General features: G+C 33.8%; 2 protein-coding genes and 3 pseudogenes across 2 annotated transcripts; 1 reads left to right on the top strand and 4 right to left on the bottom strand.

Annotated features, from left to right (window-relative positions):
- Positions 1-571: 571 nt before the first annotated feature.
- On the bottom strand, positions 572-4,383 carry LOC120193419 (annotated as a pseudogene).
- Positions 4,384-6,018: 1,635 nt separating this feature from the next.
- LOC120193323 (vesicle transport v-SNARE 12-like) lies at positions 6,019-8,462 on the bottom strand. The gene is made up of 5 exons (XM_039195835.1): positions 8,184-8,462; positions 8,027-8,085; positions 7,760-7,948; positions 6,755-6,925; positions 6,019-6,342 (listed from the first exon to the last, which is right to left on the bottom strand). The coding sequence occupies exons 1-5, from the start codon at positions 8,278-8,280 to the stop codon at positions 6,187-6,189; spliced, it is 672 nt and encodes a 223-aa protein (XP_039051766.1). The 5' UTR covers positions 8,281-8,462; the 3' UTR covers positions 6,019-6,186.
- Positions 8,463-9,292: 830 nt separating this feature from the next.
- LOC120193307 lies at positions 9,293-11,908 on the bottom strand (annotated as a pseudogene).
- A 1,296-nt stretch (positions 11,909-13,204) lies between these two features.
- On the bottom strand, positions 13,205-13,724 carry LOC120193359. The gene is made up of 2 exons (XM_039195868.1): positions 13,410-13,724; positions 13,205-13,317 (listed from the first exon to the last, which is right to left on the bottom strand). The coding sequence occupies exons 1-2, from the start codon at positions 13,707-13,709 to the stop codon at positions 13,231-13,233; spliced, it is 387 nt and encodes a 128-aa protein (XP_039051799.1). The 5' UTR covers positions 13,710-13,724; the 3' UTR covers positions 13,205-13,230.
- Positions 13,725-17,237: 3,513 nt separating this feature from the next.
- On the top strand, positions 17,238-18,092 carry LOC120193418 (annotated as a pseudogene).
- Positions 18,093-19,754: the final 1,662 nt, after the last annotated feature.

Here is a 19,754-nt window from a genome sequence, read left to right as displayed (position 1 = left end):
ATATTCCCTAGGTTTCATTTTGGTCACTCAACTAACAATTTTTTCCAAAATCATATTTATCATTACATTTTAGTTCTGTTTTGATCACTCGCCGTTAAAAAATAAATAGAATTGTTGACGTAAAGAAATTTTATTTTTTCAATGATAATGTGACATTATCTTATGATAGTACGTTAGTATCACTGTTAGTTTTTTAACGATGGATAATCAAAATAAAATCAAAACACAAAATTAACTATGAATTTTAAAAAAATAATTAAATAAGTAAACTGTTAAAATAGGTAGGTCAGTATATATGTAGTTTACTCTTTATCTTTATTGAGATTTCCAAGTCAAAAAGTTACAAGACGAGAGCACCTTTTTCATTTCCCTTATTTATTCGCTAATATGAATATACTTTTTTTGACCAAATAAATATAAAAACTCTTCTACGTTGATTTTCTTTCTTACAAATTAATATTATGTTATAATTTTTTTATATTTTACGAAAAGTTTAGATTCTTAAAAATGAATATATTGAATTGAATGAAAAAAGTTTTTCTTTGAAGATTTAATTAACAGAGGTATTGATTCAAAGATTATTCTACATTATATTTATTATATTAAAAAACACATTAATTACATTCTTTAAAATATAATATTAACTAATATCTATTGAAATTAGGACCATACGATTTATCATCTGAATCAAATTAAACTTAAATCATCGCTTCTAAAATTTAAAAACTAAGTATATTTGATAATTATTTATATATTTAATATAATTATCTAAATTAAAATCAAAATATATTTTGACAAAATTGAGAAAGATTTTTACTGTTGAATTTTATTTTCCATCAACTCTAGCTAATGAAGTTTACCATTGTGGACCGCTGACATGCGTAAAACTTAAGTTACCCAAATTGGCAAATATATGAGAAGTTTATCGTACGGCAATTTTAATATACGATTAAGCAAATGAGCTATCGGAAATATTATTTTTTTAAATATTTCTGATAAAAATTACTTAAAACATTATTTTTTACTTAAAACATTAATGTTTTTTAACATTTCTGATAAAATGTCAAATATTAACATTTCTGGTAAAAAAAAATAATGTTTTAGATAGCACTTTACCGGATATATTAACAAATCCGGTAAAACACCCAATAATAACATTTCCGATAGAAATAATAATGTTTTAGGTAAATTTTTACCGAAAATGTTAAAAAAATAATAACATTTTTGATAACGCCTTTCCTTAACCGTATATTTAACTGCCGCACGACAAACCCTAAAGACACCAAATATGAAGGCATAATTAATTCCACGTATATCCAAGAAAGAAGGCCTTTGGTTCATGTCAGCAGCCCAACACTTCTCTGTTAATCTAAGAATAATTCAATAAAGAGAACAACCAGAAAAGTTATTACTAAATATCTTTGAAATGAAAGGCAAAAGGTCAAGCTATATGTCCGACATGGATATGATCATTTTCTTTCGTATTCAAAGATTTTATCCTCGTATCCATGTCTGAAAAAATGCAGAGTTTGAGCAACATAGGGCAGTATTAACTTGACTCGAGATGCTAATAAGTAATAAATAAATAGCAGACACATGGAAATCTTGACGCAGACATATAATTGTGTGGACGGCTTACTCTCTCAGTTCAGGGAGGTATGATTTTGATCAAAAGATAGGTCGGTGTCCATCAGCGACATGCTTAGCTGCTTCATAAGGTTCATAATTTGACAATGGTGGTTCTCCTTCAAGCATCTGCTCCAAGTAAGAATAATGTGCATTAGAACTAGTGTAAAAAATACTACATGATCAACTTCATTTCAAGAGAGGAGGAAGATTACCTGATAATGTATCATTGCGAAAGAGAAAACATCAACCTTTTTATCATATTTCCGGTGCTTGAAAACTTCAGGAGCCATATAACGATCTATTCCGAATCAAAGTGAAGAAAGTATCCGAGGATCATATTTTATCCAAAAATATATATAAGATACAACTCCCGGTCTCGCCAGTCATTTTGTACACATCATGAGAATTTTGAACTTTGACGAGCTTGCTCAGTCCGAAGTCTCCAACTTTCAAATGGTCTGCACTGGAGTTGACCAAAAGCACGTTACTGACAAAAAGGAATTAAGTTTCAAATGAAAAGGTCAATGCAATTCAAAGTTTTTATTCATGGAAGCAAAAAAGAAACAAATCAACTAGAGAAATGGAGAAATTATTTTGTATTTTCAGAGAAAAGCAAAAGTGCATTAATCATTCAAATTTCAAGAGGTAATTTTTACACCTTAGACGTGCAGTCACTGTAAATGCATAAAGCCTTGAACCAATAGCTAGTAGAACAAGAACAGGATTGTTTGCACAAGAAAACTGAAATAGCAACCGACTCACCTGGGTTTTAGGTCTCGATGAACAATGACATTTGGCTCAGTGTGAAGATAAGCCATACCCCTGGCAATAAAATTTATAAAATCCTGATTAGCGAAATGGTATACATATGAGAGAAAATTCAGTTTAGTCACGTAGCTAATACATTCTGTAGAGTAGCTCGGAGGAGTTGTTCAAAACCAAAAAAAAAAAAAACTACAGATTTTATCCCAGAGATGGTATCATACTTCTATGGAGCATGTCCTGATCAAATGATTACGAGAGCTGCTTCTCAATATGCTAGTCATAAGAGAATCTTTATTATATTTTTTAGGAAAACACCACACATCTACACCCCTAACAAGCACTCTCTGGTTTGACTAGCAATCACATGCACTCATGACAAATGATAGAAGACACTAGTTATGAAACAACTAAAAGGTTGAAGAAAAAAGTTTTAATCCATGGTCAAGCACATTGGAAGATGGTTATGAAACCTAAAAATTGGATAAAAAAATATTTTAGGCCTCTCCTTTTCCATCCTCCGTACCAAGCAAAGCCTAAAATCAAGATACATCATGCTAAAAATGAAGCAAGAATTTTTCTCATTATGGTTTTGCACTTAAAACAGTCTGTAGGCAAGCTCTGCTCTGCAAGTTAGTAACATTAAGAAATTGAAAGCATACCTTCCCTATGATATTTGAATTTGAAAAGTCAAGGTCAGAAAGGTCAATTTCCCAGTCACACTTGTTTGGTAGAGGGAGTGAAACCGGCTTTGGTTCAAAATGGCTTCCATTTTGGCCCTGCAACAATGAAAACTTTAACTTTCAGCCCATAAAAGCAGTTAAAATGAAAACTAACAAGGTCCAAAAGTGTTTCCATCAATTAAACCTGTTTAACTAGCTCAAGTAAAATCAGATCAGATGGGATAATGAAGAAGAATTGAGCGCCAAAACCAGTTTGCGTTTACATTTTAAGAAAATTGTTCATGAATTAGTGTAAAGTGCAAACATCATTGAGTATGGATGTGGAAACACATATACAAGCATATATGATAAACAACTTCCGCAAACATAAAGTGACTGACACTAAGGATTTATTTTAAGCCTTTCAAACAAATAATGCTTAAAGATGGATTACTAGAAAAATTGGGAACGTTTTTGGAAAGTTAAAAGATCATCCACAATTTCAAGTAAGCCCCCATATCTAAAACTCTGATTCCTTCCTTAGACAAACAACCAAGTTTGAAAAGTAATCCATAATTATTATGATCAAATATGATTCAAAGTGCCAAGTGGCATTGCTGGAACTAATCAGTCATCATGCAAATTACAGAACATTCATTTTATGAACTCTAAAATTAGACCAAGTATTGAAGGAAAATAGCTAAAAAATCTCAATAAATGAAAATTTGTAAAGTATAAAATGCTGAACTTACGTAAGATAATCCACCATTCGATTTCAATAGCTCGACCATCTCACGTTTCTCAGCTCCTTCTGCATCAGCTAAAGGCTAAATTTACCGGAAAGGGAAAAAAAGAAACAAAGCTTCAAGTTAAATGAAAAAAAAAGCTGCGGAAACAGTAAAAGCCAAAGAATAAGAGAAAAAAGAAACAAAAAGGAAAAGTTGAATTGGCACCGTATTCTTCCATCGATCTTGGCCGTTGACATCGGCGCCATAATCGATGAGGCACTTGGCGAATTCAATCCAACCGAGGAGTGAAGCGACGTGGAGAGGCGTACGGTTATCATAGTCCCTAGCGTGAACCAAAGATCGATCTTCCTCGAGAAGCTTACGGACGGGCCGGCATCGTTCTGATGAGTGTGCCATAGGATCTGCGAAGTCCTACTCACCCTCGCCTTCTCCTTTTGCTTGTCCGCCGACGATGCCGAGCTAGCTTTCCCACTCGATCCCTGCGCCGTCGACTTCCCGCCGTTTGCGTCTGAGTTCATAGTCAAAGATCCGTTCTCTTGCTGATGTACTGCGAAGTATATTTATTTGTTATTAATTTTTGAGTTATCACAAATCAAAGGCAAAACTTTTGAGATAATGTGTTTTTAGAAATTAATTTATGAGATAATGTATTCCTTATATTAATTATTTAAATAGAGTGAAATTTACAGTATTGGTAGGTCATGTCTTCCGGTCAATTTACTATGTAGTCAGTTTCTCGACGAACTCATAAAGAGAATGAACGTGTTGTATGGTATATGCATGTCCCACGTCCCAACACATAGGTCGTCAAGTCCTCCGGGCGATCTATCCTTGCTCGCTCAGATGTCCTCACATAGCTCGTTCGGATGGCCTCGGATCCTCTCGCATAGCTCGGTCGGATGGCCTCGGATGCCCAGCGTGTTGGGACGTGCATGGCACATGCAATCTCTCGTAGCTCGCCGAGAAGACATTGCGACTTAGTAGGTCACCCGGAAGACATGACGACCTAGTAGGTCACCCGGAAAGCAGCGACGTATGACCAACACTGTGAATTTCACCTTATTTAAGCAATTAATCTTGAAAGTGTATTATCTCACAGATGAAATGCAATTGAGATATAAATTGTAAGAGAAGACTACTACTTAGATAAAGAGAGGCCGTGTTGGCGTCGGCTTAATTACGGTCTGTTTTTTCGTTTTCAAGGAGTTTTATGGATTTAATCCCTATACTATACTGAAATTTAAGATTCGATTCTTCTATTTTGATTTTAATATAATTTAAGTCTTTTATTTTTATGATGTTATTATATATATAAGATAATGATACTATTATCTTACGTACTCTAGAGAAATTGATAACATGATGTATGACTTTCAAAATATTTTAAAGTTTAGATAATTTTCCTTTTTTAAATATTAGATTAGATAAATATTTTTGAACCTATCATAAATGGTTAAATCATTTTAAAGTTTCTTGACTTTGGTTTAATATTTTTTTATTAAAAAAGTGTCATGGATATTATAAAAGTGATTGGTTTTTCTTAATAATTACTAGAATTTAATACAATTAGACTTAAGTGCTCGAATAAAAAACAAAAGTAAAATAAATAGAGTAATAGAAGGACCAAATTATGTTAAACTAGAATAGAAGATTGAATTTCACAATAACATAATAGATAGAGGGTCAAAAACATAATTAGACCTTTATACTTTTTCTACAGTATACGTTAATCGACGGTCTTCTTAAGATAATTTATTTTTAAAAAATATTTATAAAAATCATAAAAAATACAATTATTTATTCATCTGTCTACCGGAACTGTGGACAGTTGGGCATAAATTACTTTTCGTTCAATATTAAAATAGTTTCCATATTAATATTCCTATAATTTACAATAACAATTTAGTTAAAAATACTTTTCTTTTTTAAAATAGATTAGAAATGAAAATCACATTAAAAATACTAAATCCGTAGGAAAGCAAACAGCTCAAACTTTTTTTTAATCACTCATATACAAATGATTCATTAATCCATATCGAGTACCGAAAATATTCATTACAAGAGATACATCGCCCTATTAGACTAACTAATTGTTGATAATTTAATATTACTTTTAATAATCAATAGCCAACTTAATGAATACCAACTTAACCGAATTGAAAATTTTCGCAAAATCGTACCAGACATTGATGAATAAGACTCATACTCGAATTCGAAGTGACCAAGACTTTCAGTTGATGCATTTACATAAAACAAACAGACAGGTAGAGTATATATACATAACATAATAATAGGTTCAGTGTCGAAACATTGCATAAAGACGGAAGTCTCGAATGCCTGGACGAAGGTATACAAATTGCAGAACAATGGTTCGAAAGATTTCATCAGCGATGTGAAATCTTGTAATAAAGGATTAAGATGATTGCAAGGACGAGAGCTACGATTACCGAGATAGCGATCCATTTGTTCTTGGTAATCCTTCGCGACATGGTTGTTAAGACTTTCTTGCTCTTGTCGATGGCGCTATCCACGTCATAAAGCTGCAAAACAACAAGAAACAAAACCAGTAAGCTGTTACGCATCGACATTACATATATATGTATATATGGTCAATAAAATAATCCGAATTAGATAGATTTCAACTCGTGTGTGCAGTTGGAGGTTTTTGTTGAAGTTTTTGGGTTCGGGTTAGGCAGTTCTAGATAGAAAGTACCTGCTCCGAGATATTTACTGAATACGTAATCAATTTTTTAAAAAGGAGCATAAGTTTTGAAGCAAGATGGTTCAGGGCATGGACGATTCCTTCATTCCAGGGCCGGGTTTGGACGTTAGAGCTCAAAGTTCAAGTTCAAAATAGTATCGAGTGAAATATTCGAATGTTAGAAAACGATACAATAAAGAAATCAAGAATTCAGTGATGAACAATATGTTAACCAAGTTATGTTGGAGGACCTTGTTATGGGCATGCAGGAGAGTCTGTCGCTGTTGATGCAAATCTTCAAGGATAGAGATACCAAGCTCTTCTGTTTCCAGAACAGTTCTTCTACTCTCCTTAATTCTGTCACTCGACTGATTTAGTCTCTCCACCGACATCGACAACCGATCCCTTTGCTCGGCAGAAACCTGTACCCAATGGTCACAATTCAATACGAAAATCTTCACCAAGTTGCTTAATGGTTAATAACAAGTATGCATGCCGTTAAGACCCCGGCTTAATCGTAAGGAGGTTCCAGACTTTCAGTTACCAAGTCAAGCCCCGCACATCGGAGTTATCTTGTTGTTTGGTTTATTCAATGTTATATATATATATATAAACATAAAAAATGTTTAGCATTTCATCAAAGGTGATGGCGAAACTTTGACAAACAACAGACAACCAAAAGTAAGAACAGACCATGTTGCTCTAATTCTTTGTTCTTCTTAAAACCCAGTGTTTGACACTCGTGTCCAATATAAGATCCTCTAAATACATGGAATAACTTGAGGGAAAATTTGAACATATCCATGTTGAAACACACGTTTTGGATACGAGCTAAGTAACAAATACAACAGACACGGATAAAGTGAAAACATTTGAAATGATAAGCATGAACAAGTCTCATAGTTCCTAACTAGGAATCAAACAAATCCATATACCAAATTCCACTTTCACTCAACTTACAAGAACAGCAGCCATTCAAAATCATAGTGGAATATGAAAGGACCTTTTATAATTACACCAAGGCTCACCCTTTTCCCCCCAAGATCGACTCCCCGAAGAATCATCAAACTACAGTACCTCGACTCTTCGTTTTCGGATATGATATGAGAACGGGAAAATAACCCATGCCTAGCACATACTCATATCACACACTCACCCGAATTCGATTGTCAGTAATCATTCCTCAAACACTCTTAATCAAGTGAGCTAACGAAACACAAAAAAGGAAAAAAAAGTGATAAAAGATCCAGAATTACAGAGTGCACATCAGCCATTCCCGATTCCATCAACTCATCATGAGCAGCCTGATTAGCATTGGGTGAAGAAATTCTCTTGAATTCCTTCTTCAATTTATTCAGATCAGCCTTATATTCCCTTAATTTTGCAAGTAGAATTGCCTTAACCCCTGGTTGCAAACTCCTGGCTTCCAGGTCCATTTTCCGAATCTACCAATAAAAAATCAAAACCCAAATCAATATAAAAATAACAACCCAGAAAAATTAAATAATTAGACAACATAGTACCAGGACATCAGCTTCATCAATCCCAGAACTTATCTCGGAAAACTTCTGTTTCTTCTGTTCTGCAAAAGGTTATCACACGATAAAGAAACATATTAAAAAAATCGCCCTTTTGTGGGTGGAGGGAGTTTAAATGGATCGATCCATAGAAGGAAAATACCTAAATCTTGAATAACAGAAGCAGAGCTGCATTTCCGGGAGAGATTGGCGGAGAGCTCGCAGTACTGTCGTTCATAACCTTCGAAAACCTCACTCATCTTCGACAAAAATTTCACCCAAATATTAGATCATGGAAGAGAAAAGATAATCGAAAGATTTAGATCAGATTGAAGAAGATTGTTGTTGGAAGTTGGGTATTTTGTAGGCAAAATAATCTAATTTTTAACTATTCAACTGGTCGTAGACGGAGAAGAGTAAAGGAGTGAATTGAATCGACCATTTTTTCGGGTGAGGAACGTAAAACTGGACAAAGATGTAGCAAAGCTAGATCATTGGCCGTCTTTTCACTTTCGTGTTCGCAACGGTGCGTTTTACGCCTTGCTAATTCAACTAGAATTAATTTAACTTTTGTAGGTAACTTTTGCATTGATGTGCAATTTGGTGCCCAACTATTTTTTATGCAATTAGATATCTAATTTTTTTAAAATTATATATTTTCATATTTAAAATTTTAACTTCTAACTTTTAGATTTGTAACATCTATTAAACATTTAATTAAAATTATAAGTATAAATCAACCAGAATTGAATATGTATCATTAAAAATCATAAGTTCTTGATTACACCATTAAAAATTATTAGATGTCTAATTTTAAAAAAAGGAAAAGTTGAATACTAAATTGCACAAATACCAAAAGTTATATTAACCCATTCAACTTCAATAATTGTATTCGCTGACGAATGTTAGGTGTATTGTAGAGCATACTGCACTTATTTTAAAAAAGAACGAAGCTTAAATTTAGAAAATATTATTATTAAAACAATAATAAACATAAATATAAAGAGTAAAATAATGATGAAAAATACTCAAAAAATTGCATGAAGCTTTCTAGATCAAATTTTTCATCAATTTCATTATTATACTTAAATTATAAATTTAATCTTTATATTTACGTACTTTTAAAATTTAAAATTCCAATTCTATACTTTAAGATAATAGGACCAAATTAAAAAACTAAAAGTGATCAAATTAGAAAAGATGGTTAGATCTATAATTTATGCTTATTACAATGACTAATAAAAAAATTCATAATTTATAACTTAACAAATTTTGCATCAAATAATTAATCTACCGCAATGCCACTAAAAAAGCTGAAACATTGAAGCATGTGAATACCTAGTGTCACCGAACACTTGTTTTCTGTTAGAACCGAGGCGAAAGCTATATATTAGCGTCGGTAAGTCTCGAATCTTATGCCATTATCTTAGCAGACCTCACATAGAGACTATGTTGGAGATGGTTTCCAGTGTTGCCGGGTATATGGCATCGGTCTTTGGATCATCAAAGATGACGAGACATCCAGCACCCTGATTCAGGGTCCCTGCAAACTTCTTATCGAGGATCATCTGAGAGTTTCTTCTCTACATGATCTATTGGCAACTCAATCAGTTCAGCAATATGAGCAATCTTAACCCTCGAGTAAGGCTCAATCAATCTGCAGAGGTTCTGCTCCAATAGTGTCGTATAGCGAAGAAAGGTGTCTGTGAACAATGGGGTCTTCCTCTAGTTGGGCCTTGAAATCACGAAGGGCAATCTCGAAAAGCTTCAGGGAACGTTTTGCATGGGCATCGGCTACAGTTTTCATGGCATCAAGTTCAGGCCCCACATACTGTAGCCCTGTCTTAGATGATATTATACCAGCAACGTCATCAGCCTGGCTCACCATTATCTTGCACAACAACATATATTTCAGGCTAAATACGGCACGCGGATCTTCGAGAGCATTAAAAGCTTCAAATGCTTCAAAGAAATAGCTGTAAGCAGTTTTGTAATCCTTTTCCTCGGCATGGAGGATTCCACTTTGTTCAGATCTATATTATCCTGTTGAGCGGGTGGTAGGTAAATTGCATTAGCTGCAGTCCTTGCAGCCGTTAGAGATGCCTTGGCTTTGGACAGGTTTCGAAGAGAGAAATGAAGCTTACTCTCCAACAAGTCTATGTCCACAAGAAGCAGCTTGTCATCCAACCTTCTGACCTTGATTAGGCCGGAAAGGAGATTCAGTGCTTCTGGGTACTCCTTGTTCTCCATCAAAAGTGCTGCAGGCTTCGCTTCAACTCGTTGGTGTAGGAAAGTTCACATCTCAGCACGAGTCCACTGCACCACTTCTTTGCAAAGAGATATTTGGAGATCCGATGTTCCTGGTATTTTAGCCACGTCATCAATTATACCACGGACAATTTTAGCAGTTTTTGCCTTTGGAATCAGTGCAAAAAAGGGCCTCAATTGGGTAAGAAGGCTTCTGAGCTCTTCCGCTCGGTTCTCTTCTCGTTAATCCGTCCAGCATCTGGAGCAGATGAAGGATTTTCTAGTACACGGTAGAGGATTGAGATAGCTTCAGACGGTGTTTTTGCTTCTAAGGCCTGAGCAATTGAATCAGTGGTTGCCGGGAGATATGATGAAGACATTGTAAATGCTTAAAAATCCAAAACCTGCAAAATCGGCAATCAATTTGAAATGGAAGAACTTTCATAAATAATTAAATTCCGGTACAAAACGGAATACAAAGGTTAAAACCCAAGAAGTTTATAGCTACTTCGACAACATGAATTGCAGCAATCCTAGTTAGTAAATCTTATATTGGACAAACTCAACAAACAGTCAACAGAATTTAAAAGCAACTGATTAAATTGCCATCACGCAATTCAAAGAATAGCATATCCAAAACAACTCGATTTTTTTCACAAAACCAGAACTATTCTTATAAGCCAAATTCAACCTTAACAGGCCATACAACGCTTCATCCAAATTTTTGAAATACTAATGTTCAATTGTTCAATCCCCTTTAAAACATGTTCTACCACAAATCATTGTATCACCCTATGTGCCTTGTCAGAGATCTACTAGAAAATAGTGTGGTAATAGCAACTCTTCGGAGAAGAACACACTATGCGATCTACGTATCCGCAACTACAAAGCTTGTTATTGCTATATGGTTGAACATATTGCGAAAGAAAAACAAAAAAATGGCATTAGGTTTCTTTTTCCTAATCTCCAGTTACCCATTCAAGTTCCATTTCAGTAAGCCTCAAATAACTAATATAATGTCAAGGCAATTTCTCACAGAAGAAACAGCCATGTGAGATCAAAACCAAGTGATAATAAGCATACCCAATATAATATTTAAACCTTTATCATTTCCAATCTTGTGAAGCAAAATGTCAAAATTACTTTGAGAAATGTTGATATCTAACCATGTCTGAAATTTCAATTATTACAAATGTGGTGGAGACAGCAGGAGGACGCCGGCACCGCCACGGACGCACAACGCATTAATATCAAACAAAAAGAGAACATGTAGAAGAACAATCATTACCAAGAACTAAATCACAGCGAAAATTGCGTGGTCAAAGAAAATTTGCAGACATATCCGACGGGGGAAAAAGAAACAAATCAAAGATTACCGTCGAAAAATTCAAATCCCTAAAGTAAACTGTCAAAATCATACCTCTGCAAAGAGAAGAAGATTTGATGAATCGATCTTTTCCCGAGTTACACGCTTCCTGTTTAACTCAGAATCCGCCCTTTAGATTTAACTAGTTCTTCTTTGGGTCCAAACCGACGCGATTCAAAAGAGTTTTATGCAGCTATAAACTTCAGATACCGTCGATTAAACTTCGTTTTGTAGAACTTCGGGCTTTTAAATGATTTGGGCCATTCCCTAGGCCTTAAAAGCTTTGTTAGTTTTATGGATAAAGTACATAAATAGTCACTAAACTATGTTGCAATAATCTTTTTCATCATTAAAGCTTCATTAATTATAAAATAATTATTAAATTTTTTGAATTATTACAAAATTTTCATTAAAATTTATTAAAAAGTAGTCCTTAAATTTATTGAAATTTATCATTATTTTATAAAATGCAGTCTCAGTTTATAATAATTCAATGAATTTAATGATCAATTTATAACTTTTAAATCTTTTATCTTAATATAATTTAATGACTATTTGTATAACTTTCATGAACCTATGTATCTATACTATAATAAAGTCTACTAATACTTTAAACTATCCAGTATTTATTTCTTTTTAGAAAATAAGATATATTCCACCATTTGTTGGTGTTTTAATTTTAAACAAGAGTTCTCAGTGCAAAAATAATGTTATTCTTATTAGAAAATTTAGATTTGAGTAATTGTATATGTAGGATAGTGTATATGCGTTGTTAATAAATTAAGAAATTTTTTGAACGAATACTATATTATAATCACTATAGACTATTACAAAAAATTTGAACGAATACTTGATTTTAATGGATTTTTATATGGTCTTATAAGGTCAATTTTTTTATTTAAAAAAAAGAAGTTGAATTTGGGTTTAATGTGAAAAAAAAGTTATATCTAATTTCATATGAGAGAATATTATGTTTTTCTTCTATATATTTCAGGTTAATTGTTATAATATCTCTCTATAATTTGTTTCACTTATATCTCTATTTTGATGAATAAATGGTTGTCCCTTGTTCCCATATGTAATGGGATAAGGGGGAGGTAAGATAGTAGGTTGCCCCCAACACCAGGTTGAGAACAGCTTCCGTAGAAGACCTCCGAATTATGAAATGCCCTCCGTGGGACTCGATCCCACGACCTCAAAGTTAAGAACCTTGTGCTCTACCAACTAAGTTAGATAGTCATCTCTCTATTTTAATGAATAAAATATTATATATTTTTGTGTCGGATCAAATCAAATGTATATTTTTACTTTTAAATTTTAGTTAAATTTTAATTAATATAAAATTCGAGTGAAATATATATGTTTTTTGGGTTGGGTTGACAAAAAAAAACCTGAAACCCTAAATATATTGATAAGTTTCTATTGTTTATACAAAACAGTAATCTTAAACCTATAAACTTAACTCAAAATTATAAAAGGAAAGACAAATTAAAAACGGTTGACATTATTTCTTTTTACAAGAAAGCTGTGATTTTGAATACAAGCAAGTCTATATTAATTTTGGATTTCGAAATGAAGCCGGAGAAATTAAGGTGAATCAGCTGACTCGAAGCACAGGAACACTGCGTCGTGCAGATATCAGTTCTTTCATATGAGCAATTTGAAACAGCAGCTGGTTGATCTTCTGCATCATCAAATTTGAGAATATATATATATATATAATACTCAAGTAATTTTTTTTTATAAAAGATGAAATTAAAAGCATTATAAATGGACCTGTTCTTTCTCTTGAACCAAAACAATCAACCGATCCTTGCTTTCTTCCTTGACTCTCGCACGCCATTTCCTCATCTTAGCATACACAAACGACACCAACAAAGCACCGCCGATTGCCCCAAAAGGCCAAATCCCGAATCCGAAACAACATCGAACTCTAGCAGCAACATTCAGGATCCCATTACTCAGCATCCGACTGATCTCGTCTGCTTTCTTCGAAGGCCCTGAACAATCATTCGCTTCCACCCCATTGTTAGAGGCCACCGAAGAATTCGCCTCCGCTTCATCGGTCGACGACATTTCGAGTGCTTCGTGAACCGTGTCCGGTCCAGGTGATGGGGTTGAGCTCGGAAGCGTTGGGTCTGGGATTTGTTCCCAGTCGTTGAAGTCAGCGTCCATGGTTTATCTGTAAGGAATTGTGCGGGGAATTGGGTTATAATGGCTTAAAAATATATGGGTTTGGATAGTGAAGAAAATATCTTTGGAGGGTTGATTTTGGTTTCTACTTTTAGCTGGGTCTTCCGTTTGGAGATTGTTCTGGGAATGTATTCGGGGTTTTTTTTAATATTTAAGTAGGATAAATTACTCTAAATCTGATTTAAAAATTTATGAGCGTCGCATTAGATTATTAGACTGATTTATTTTTAAAAAAAAGTAATTTTTTAAATATAATTACAAATGAAAAATAATATCATTCGAACTCGAATCAAAAATTTTAAAACCAATATCCATATTATTATGAAGTCTTATGCTTAATTAAAGATTTGCTTAACTTAATTTGATTGGTTATTTTTAGTCTTGATCTAAAGAAGCATATTAAATTAAGTTTTATTAATAGTTCTTACATTATACATTAGTTGTAATTTTTATCCATGTTTTTAATTCGATCATTTTAAACTATATAATTTAATAATCAGTGCTTATATATTTAACGTGTTAAATAGGGATGAGCATGGGACCCAGATTCTACGGGTTGCAACTCGATCCTACCCAATCAGGTCAGTTTTATTAAAAAAAATTGGGATCGGGTCGGGTTCAGCTTTGGGATGAAAAATGTTCGACCCGGCCCTACTAAAACAATATAATTTTACCTTATATATTTAAGAATAATTACAATAATATTTCTCTATATATTAATTTTTTTCAATTAAATCACTACTTTTATTGAATAAAAATGATATTTTTATCTCAAAAATTCAGTTCGGATTCAAATCAGATTAATGATATATATTTTCGAGTCGGATGAAAGATATAAAATTTTTAGGTCAATCGAGTTAGCCGAAACCCGGCCCAAAACCTACTCATGGCCATCCATAGTGTTAAATCACGGGCGGTAATTCCGAAGAAAAATAAAAACAACACAAAAACCGTAACCCACCAATATTACTATATCTCCATGCATTCACGAATCTCTTTTGGGAATTTGCCCTCCTTTCCGTTTATGATACATTCTCCAGTCTTGTCTCTTCTATTGTTTTTCTTCGTATTTTAAATTTATAGTTTATTCAAAGAATAAAATACCATATGATTAACAGTTTTTTATTTTTAAAACCATTTTAAATACTAGCGTAATTATGTAATACATCAAACGAATTTTGATATATTCATATTAATTTTTGAATAAAAAGTTGTTAATTTTCGAATAAAAAGTTGTTAAATTTCAAGATAAAATACTAACAATTTTTTTTTTCTTTTTATTAAAAATATACGATGAGATAAAAGAAGGGAAAAATAAACAAAAAAAAATGTTGACGTTAAGATCAAAACGAAATCAGTGATTATGTTAGCAGGCCACAGATCTAAGTGCATGCATATTTAAGATATCAAAGATACTGAATATTGGAATATACCATAAACTTATAGAGATCTAGGCTCAGTTGGTATAGCGCAAGGCTCTTAATCTTGTGATCGTAGGATCGAGTCTCACTGAGGACAATTTATAACGGAGGTCTTCCATGAAAGCTGCTCTCAACCTGGTGTTGGGGGCAACCTACTACCCTACGTCCCCCTTACCCCATTACATATGGGAATAGGGTCAACTAATTTTTTATAGAGAAGCTAGGATAGCAGACAATTCCTCAATTAGATATTTATATAAATTTTTTGGGTGAACTATATATTTAATCCCCCAACTATCACTTTGGTTCCATTTTGGTCACCTAAATATTTTTCAAATAATACTAACGTTACGTTTTTGTTTCATTTTGGTCACTTATCATTAAAAAAATAACGGTAATGTTGATGCGTCATTATACATAATGTCATGTCATCATTAAAAATAAAAATGCCATGTCATCTATTATGTTATTTTTTTTAATATCAGGTGACCAAAATGAAACCAAAATATAATGTTAGGGATCAATTTGAAAAAAGTTAGTTGAGTGATCAAAATGAGACTAAAGCGATAGTCAAGTGACTAAATATGCAGTTTACCCTTTTTAAAGTATTATTTCTATATATAATACTATGTAAAGATTGCTATTTTTGAAGTTATATAGAACTAGGGTTTGATCCTTGATCCATAGAGTTAAGGTTACATTTACAATGTCCATAGATTAGATATAGTAAATGATTGAATAATAATTATTGGAATTAATTATAAAATATATATAATAAAATTGTAATTAAGATAAAATTAAAAATTCATATATAATATTTATTTTAAATTGTAAAGATTATTTTTTAATTAATAATATCAATTAATTTTATCAAATAATAAAGAAATATTATAATATTATAATCTAAAAAAACGACAAAAATTAAATTAGACTAATCATATTAGTCACTCATATTTTATAAACTCGTAAAAGAAAAAAATAGTACAATGCATGATAAGAGTTAAAAGAATTTAACTAAAACTTCGAAAAATTAAAAGGTACAAACAAACATTATTATCGACGGTTAATGATAAATTCCATCAACACCAATATAAAAATAAATATAATAATGAGAACTGAATCTATCACAACTCAAGCGTGATATATCTATTGAAAAAGATGTAAGTATACTTGTGTATTCTAAAATTCAAATTTTTTTATGTTAATTATTTATTTTATTGATTATTTCAATCTTTAACTTTTGTTTGTGTATACCCACGTATAAAAATTTTGTGTTCTTAAACATTCTAAGAAATATTTTTATATATGTCATTGGACATCTTTAGAATGATTGTGAATATTTATTAGTACGAGAGAATTTTTATTTTATTTTTTAAAGTTTGATAAACCAAATAACGAACATATGAACAATATATATATATATATTATTAATCTGGAGTAAGTACAATGTGTATCTGTTTAAAGATAAATTTCAATCATTTGACATTGAACGCTTGTACCCCTGCATCGTTGGTACTCGAACCGAAACCTCAAGGAATAACAACAATTCATTTACAATGAAATCAATGATTTTATGTTATGAACAAGATATTTAAATAAACGATAACGGGATAAACCATAATTTTAACCTAAAGACTACTTTTAACTCATTGAGATATGGTAATATTGCATGGTTAAGATTTAGGAGCAAAGTGATAAAGGGATGGGAACAAATAATTAACAGTTTAAACATTATGAGACTAAGTATAAGTTAAAAGATTTCACTTCAATGAACTTTTGAAATTCCTTGTTATCTCCTCCTTGCATGAGAGTGAAAGGATTGCAGAAAATTCAGAAACAAATGAAAAGCCGAATTACGCATGCGAACAAAGAAATAGTTACAACAAGACCCTCACAGTATATTAATCAAACCCAATGAACACCTCTCTTTCTCTCCCCTATAAATATATATTCCATTACAGTGTCCATGAACTAGGAAGGAAAACAGAACGTGAAAATGGGGAAGAGAAAAGCGGAGATCAGTGATGTTGATGAAGAAGAGAAAACAAACTACGGTGTCGAAGAAATGACAGCGACCGATGCTAATGTTGTGGCGGTGGCCGCGGCATTGAGCAGGGTCCGCCGAGCGAGGAAACGATTCGTCGGAGTGAGGCAAAGGCCGTCGGGGAGATGGGTGGCGGAGATAAAAGACACGATACAGAAGATACGGGTCTGGTTGGGAACTTAAAACACTGCCGAAGAAACGGCGAGAGCTTACGACGAAGCCGCTTATCTGCTTCGTGGAGCCAACACTCGAACAAATTTCTGGCCTTTTTCGCCGTCATCGATCTCTAAACCAGCACTTCCTTCGAAAATCGTTAATCTTCTCTTGCTTAGGCTCAAAGAAAGAAACGATACTGCTTCTTCTCCAACTCCTATGGCTTCCGTAGTTTCCAATTCCAACGTCAATGAACACGGAAACGAAGGAGATACGGTTTGCTTCGACGGTTTCTTGAATGTTCCTGAAGATTGTAGTACTTCTTCTAGTGATTTCATGTTGGAGAATTTCGGGTCGAATTCGGCTGATTCTATATCGACTCATAACGTCGATGTCGGTCCGAATGAAGAGATCGATAAAGAGGGGATAATGGATTTCCTGTTTGTGGATTCTTTCGGATTATCGATATGTGATACCATTTCTCCGTTCGAGATTGCGGAAGAACTGGTGGAGCCGATGGTGGAGCAGCAGCAAGAAGACATCAATGGCGATGATACTACGTGCATGCTTAGCGAGACGATGAAGAGAATGCAATACGAACGTAAATTCTCGGCGTCGCTCTACGCCTTCAATGGCATACCCGAATAATGTTTTTAAAGATTTCGTGCCTTCGTTTACTCTTCCTCCTACTTGAAATATTTATGTTGGTATAATTGGAACCTGCATACTTATATCAAATTATGGTACATAAAAATCACTAGCACATTTCACGGGCAAAATTTTCGAGATAATGTTCTCGAATTTTTTATTTAACGATATAACGTACTCCGAAGATTAATTGCTCAAATAGGGCGAATTGCACAGTGTTGGCCGTAGGTCGCCATGCCTTCCGGGCGACCTACGGCGTGGCAGCTTCCCAGCATAGGTCGCCATGCACTCCGGGCGACCTTGTAGGTCGCCATGCACTCCTGGCGACCTTGTAGGTCGCCATGCACTCCTGGCGACCTTGTAGGTCGCCATGCACTCCTCCTCCTGCATGCATGGGGAGATCGTGCCATGCACTCAGTGCTCGGTTCATGCATGGGGCACTCGAGGCGACCAAGGATGACCAAGGATCGGTTCATGCATGGGGCACTCGGGGCGACCAAGGATCGGTTCATGCATGGGAAGAATGGGGAGATCGTGCATGTGTAGGTCGCCATGGAGTCCCGGCAAGGTCGTGAGCAGGCGAGCATGCAGCAGGGGATGTCGCCGCGAGTGCATGGCGACCTCCTTGGTCGCCGGGCGTGCATGGCGACCTAGGAGGTCGCTGGGAGTGTATGGCGACCTACGGCCACTGTTGATTTCGCCCTATTTCAGCAAATAATATTGGGAGCACGTTATTTCGTTAATTATTTATTTCGAGAACATTATCTCGTGAATTCACCCCATTTCACGACTTCATGCATGCAAGGCAACTGTGCATTAAATTTAAATTTAAAAAAGCTAAGCTAAGAAGCCCATAAACAGCCTAGCATTACTATAGGGCTTATAGGCCCAAACAAAGGACGAGCCTAAGCTATCTACCAATATCCTGTCAAATTTATGAAGTTGAGGCCTGCGAATGAGATCGTGTTTGGTAAAATTGTTTGAATACTGTGGAGATGGGGGGGGGGAGTTCATATAATTTGTATCAGAAATTACTTTTTAGAGTAATTTAGGAAGACGTTAGTATTATACGATAATTTCTGAAAAAATGTATAGATTGTACGGCGACTTTTTGATGCTGTTAGGTTTTTGGATGATAGTGTATATGCAAATAACATCAAGAAGTCTCATTACATAAGTTCATTTTGGGGACGATTCTTAGCCTAATGTATTTCATTCGTAACATCAAAATTAAATTTATGACTTTATTTAAGAGATCTCATTAAACCAACTATTATTAATAAAATAAATCATCAATTTCAAAACAAATAACGGTATCCTACAAGTGGTTGCCCTAATATTCTCTATTTTTTTCATTGTTAGTCTTTTTTCTTCTTCATCTTTTTGGTCAGTGATGATACCAACTTTGGTATTGATCGTCGACTGTTGATATTTGATATTGTCACGACTAATCAAGATAGTGTTTATTTCTAAATGAAAAATGTTTGTTTAATGAATTTGGTCAAGGTAATTGATAGGATAAATAAAAAACACAATGACGGATAAACAAATAAGATCAATAAATAAAGTGATAAATTATAAGTTTACTACCAAAATTATTATTTTGTTCCGTTTTGTCACCCGACAATTATAAGATCCAAGGACCTACGCATCCATCATTGA

The sequence above is a fragment of the Hibiscus syriacus genome, unplaced genomic scaffold (genome assembly GCF_006381635.1).
Source record: "Hibiscus syriacus cultivar Baekdansim isolate YM2019G1 unplaced genomic scaffold, ASM638163v2 tig00116995_pilon, whole genome shotgun sequence".
NCBI lineage: Eukaryota > Viridiplantae > Streptophyta > Magnoliopsida > Malvales > Malvaceae > Hibiscus > Hibiscus syriacus.
This window is presented reverse-complemented; position numbering and strand designations above follow the sequence as displayed.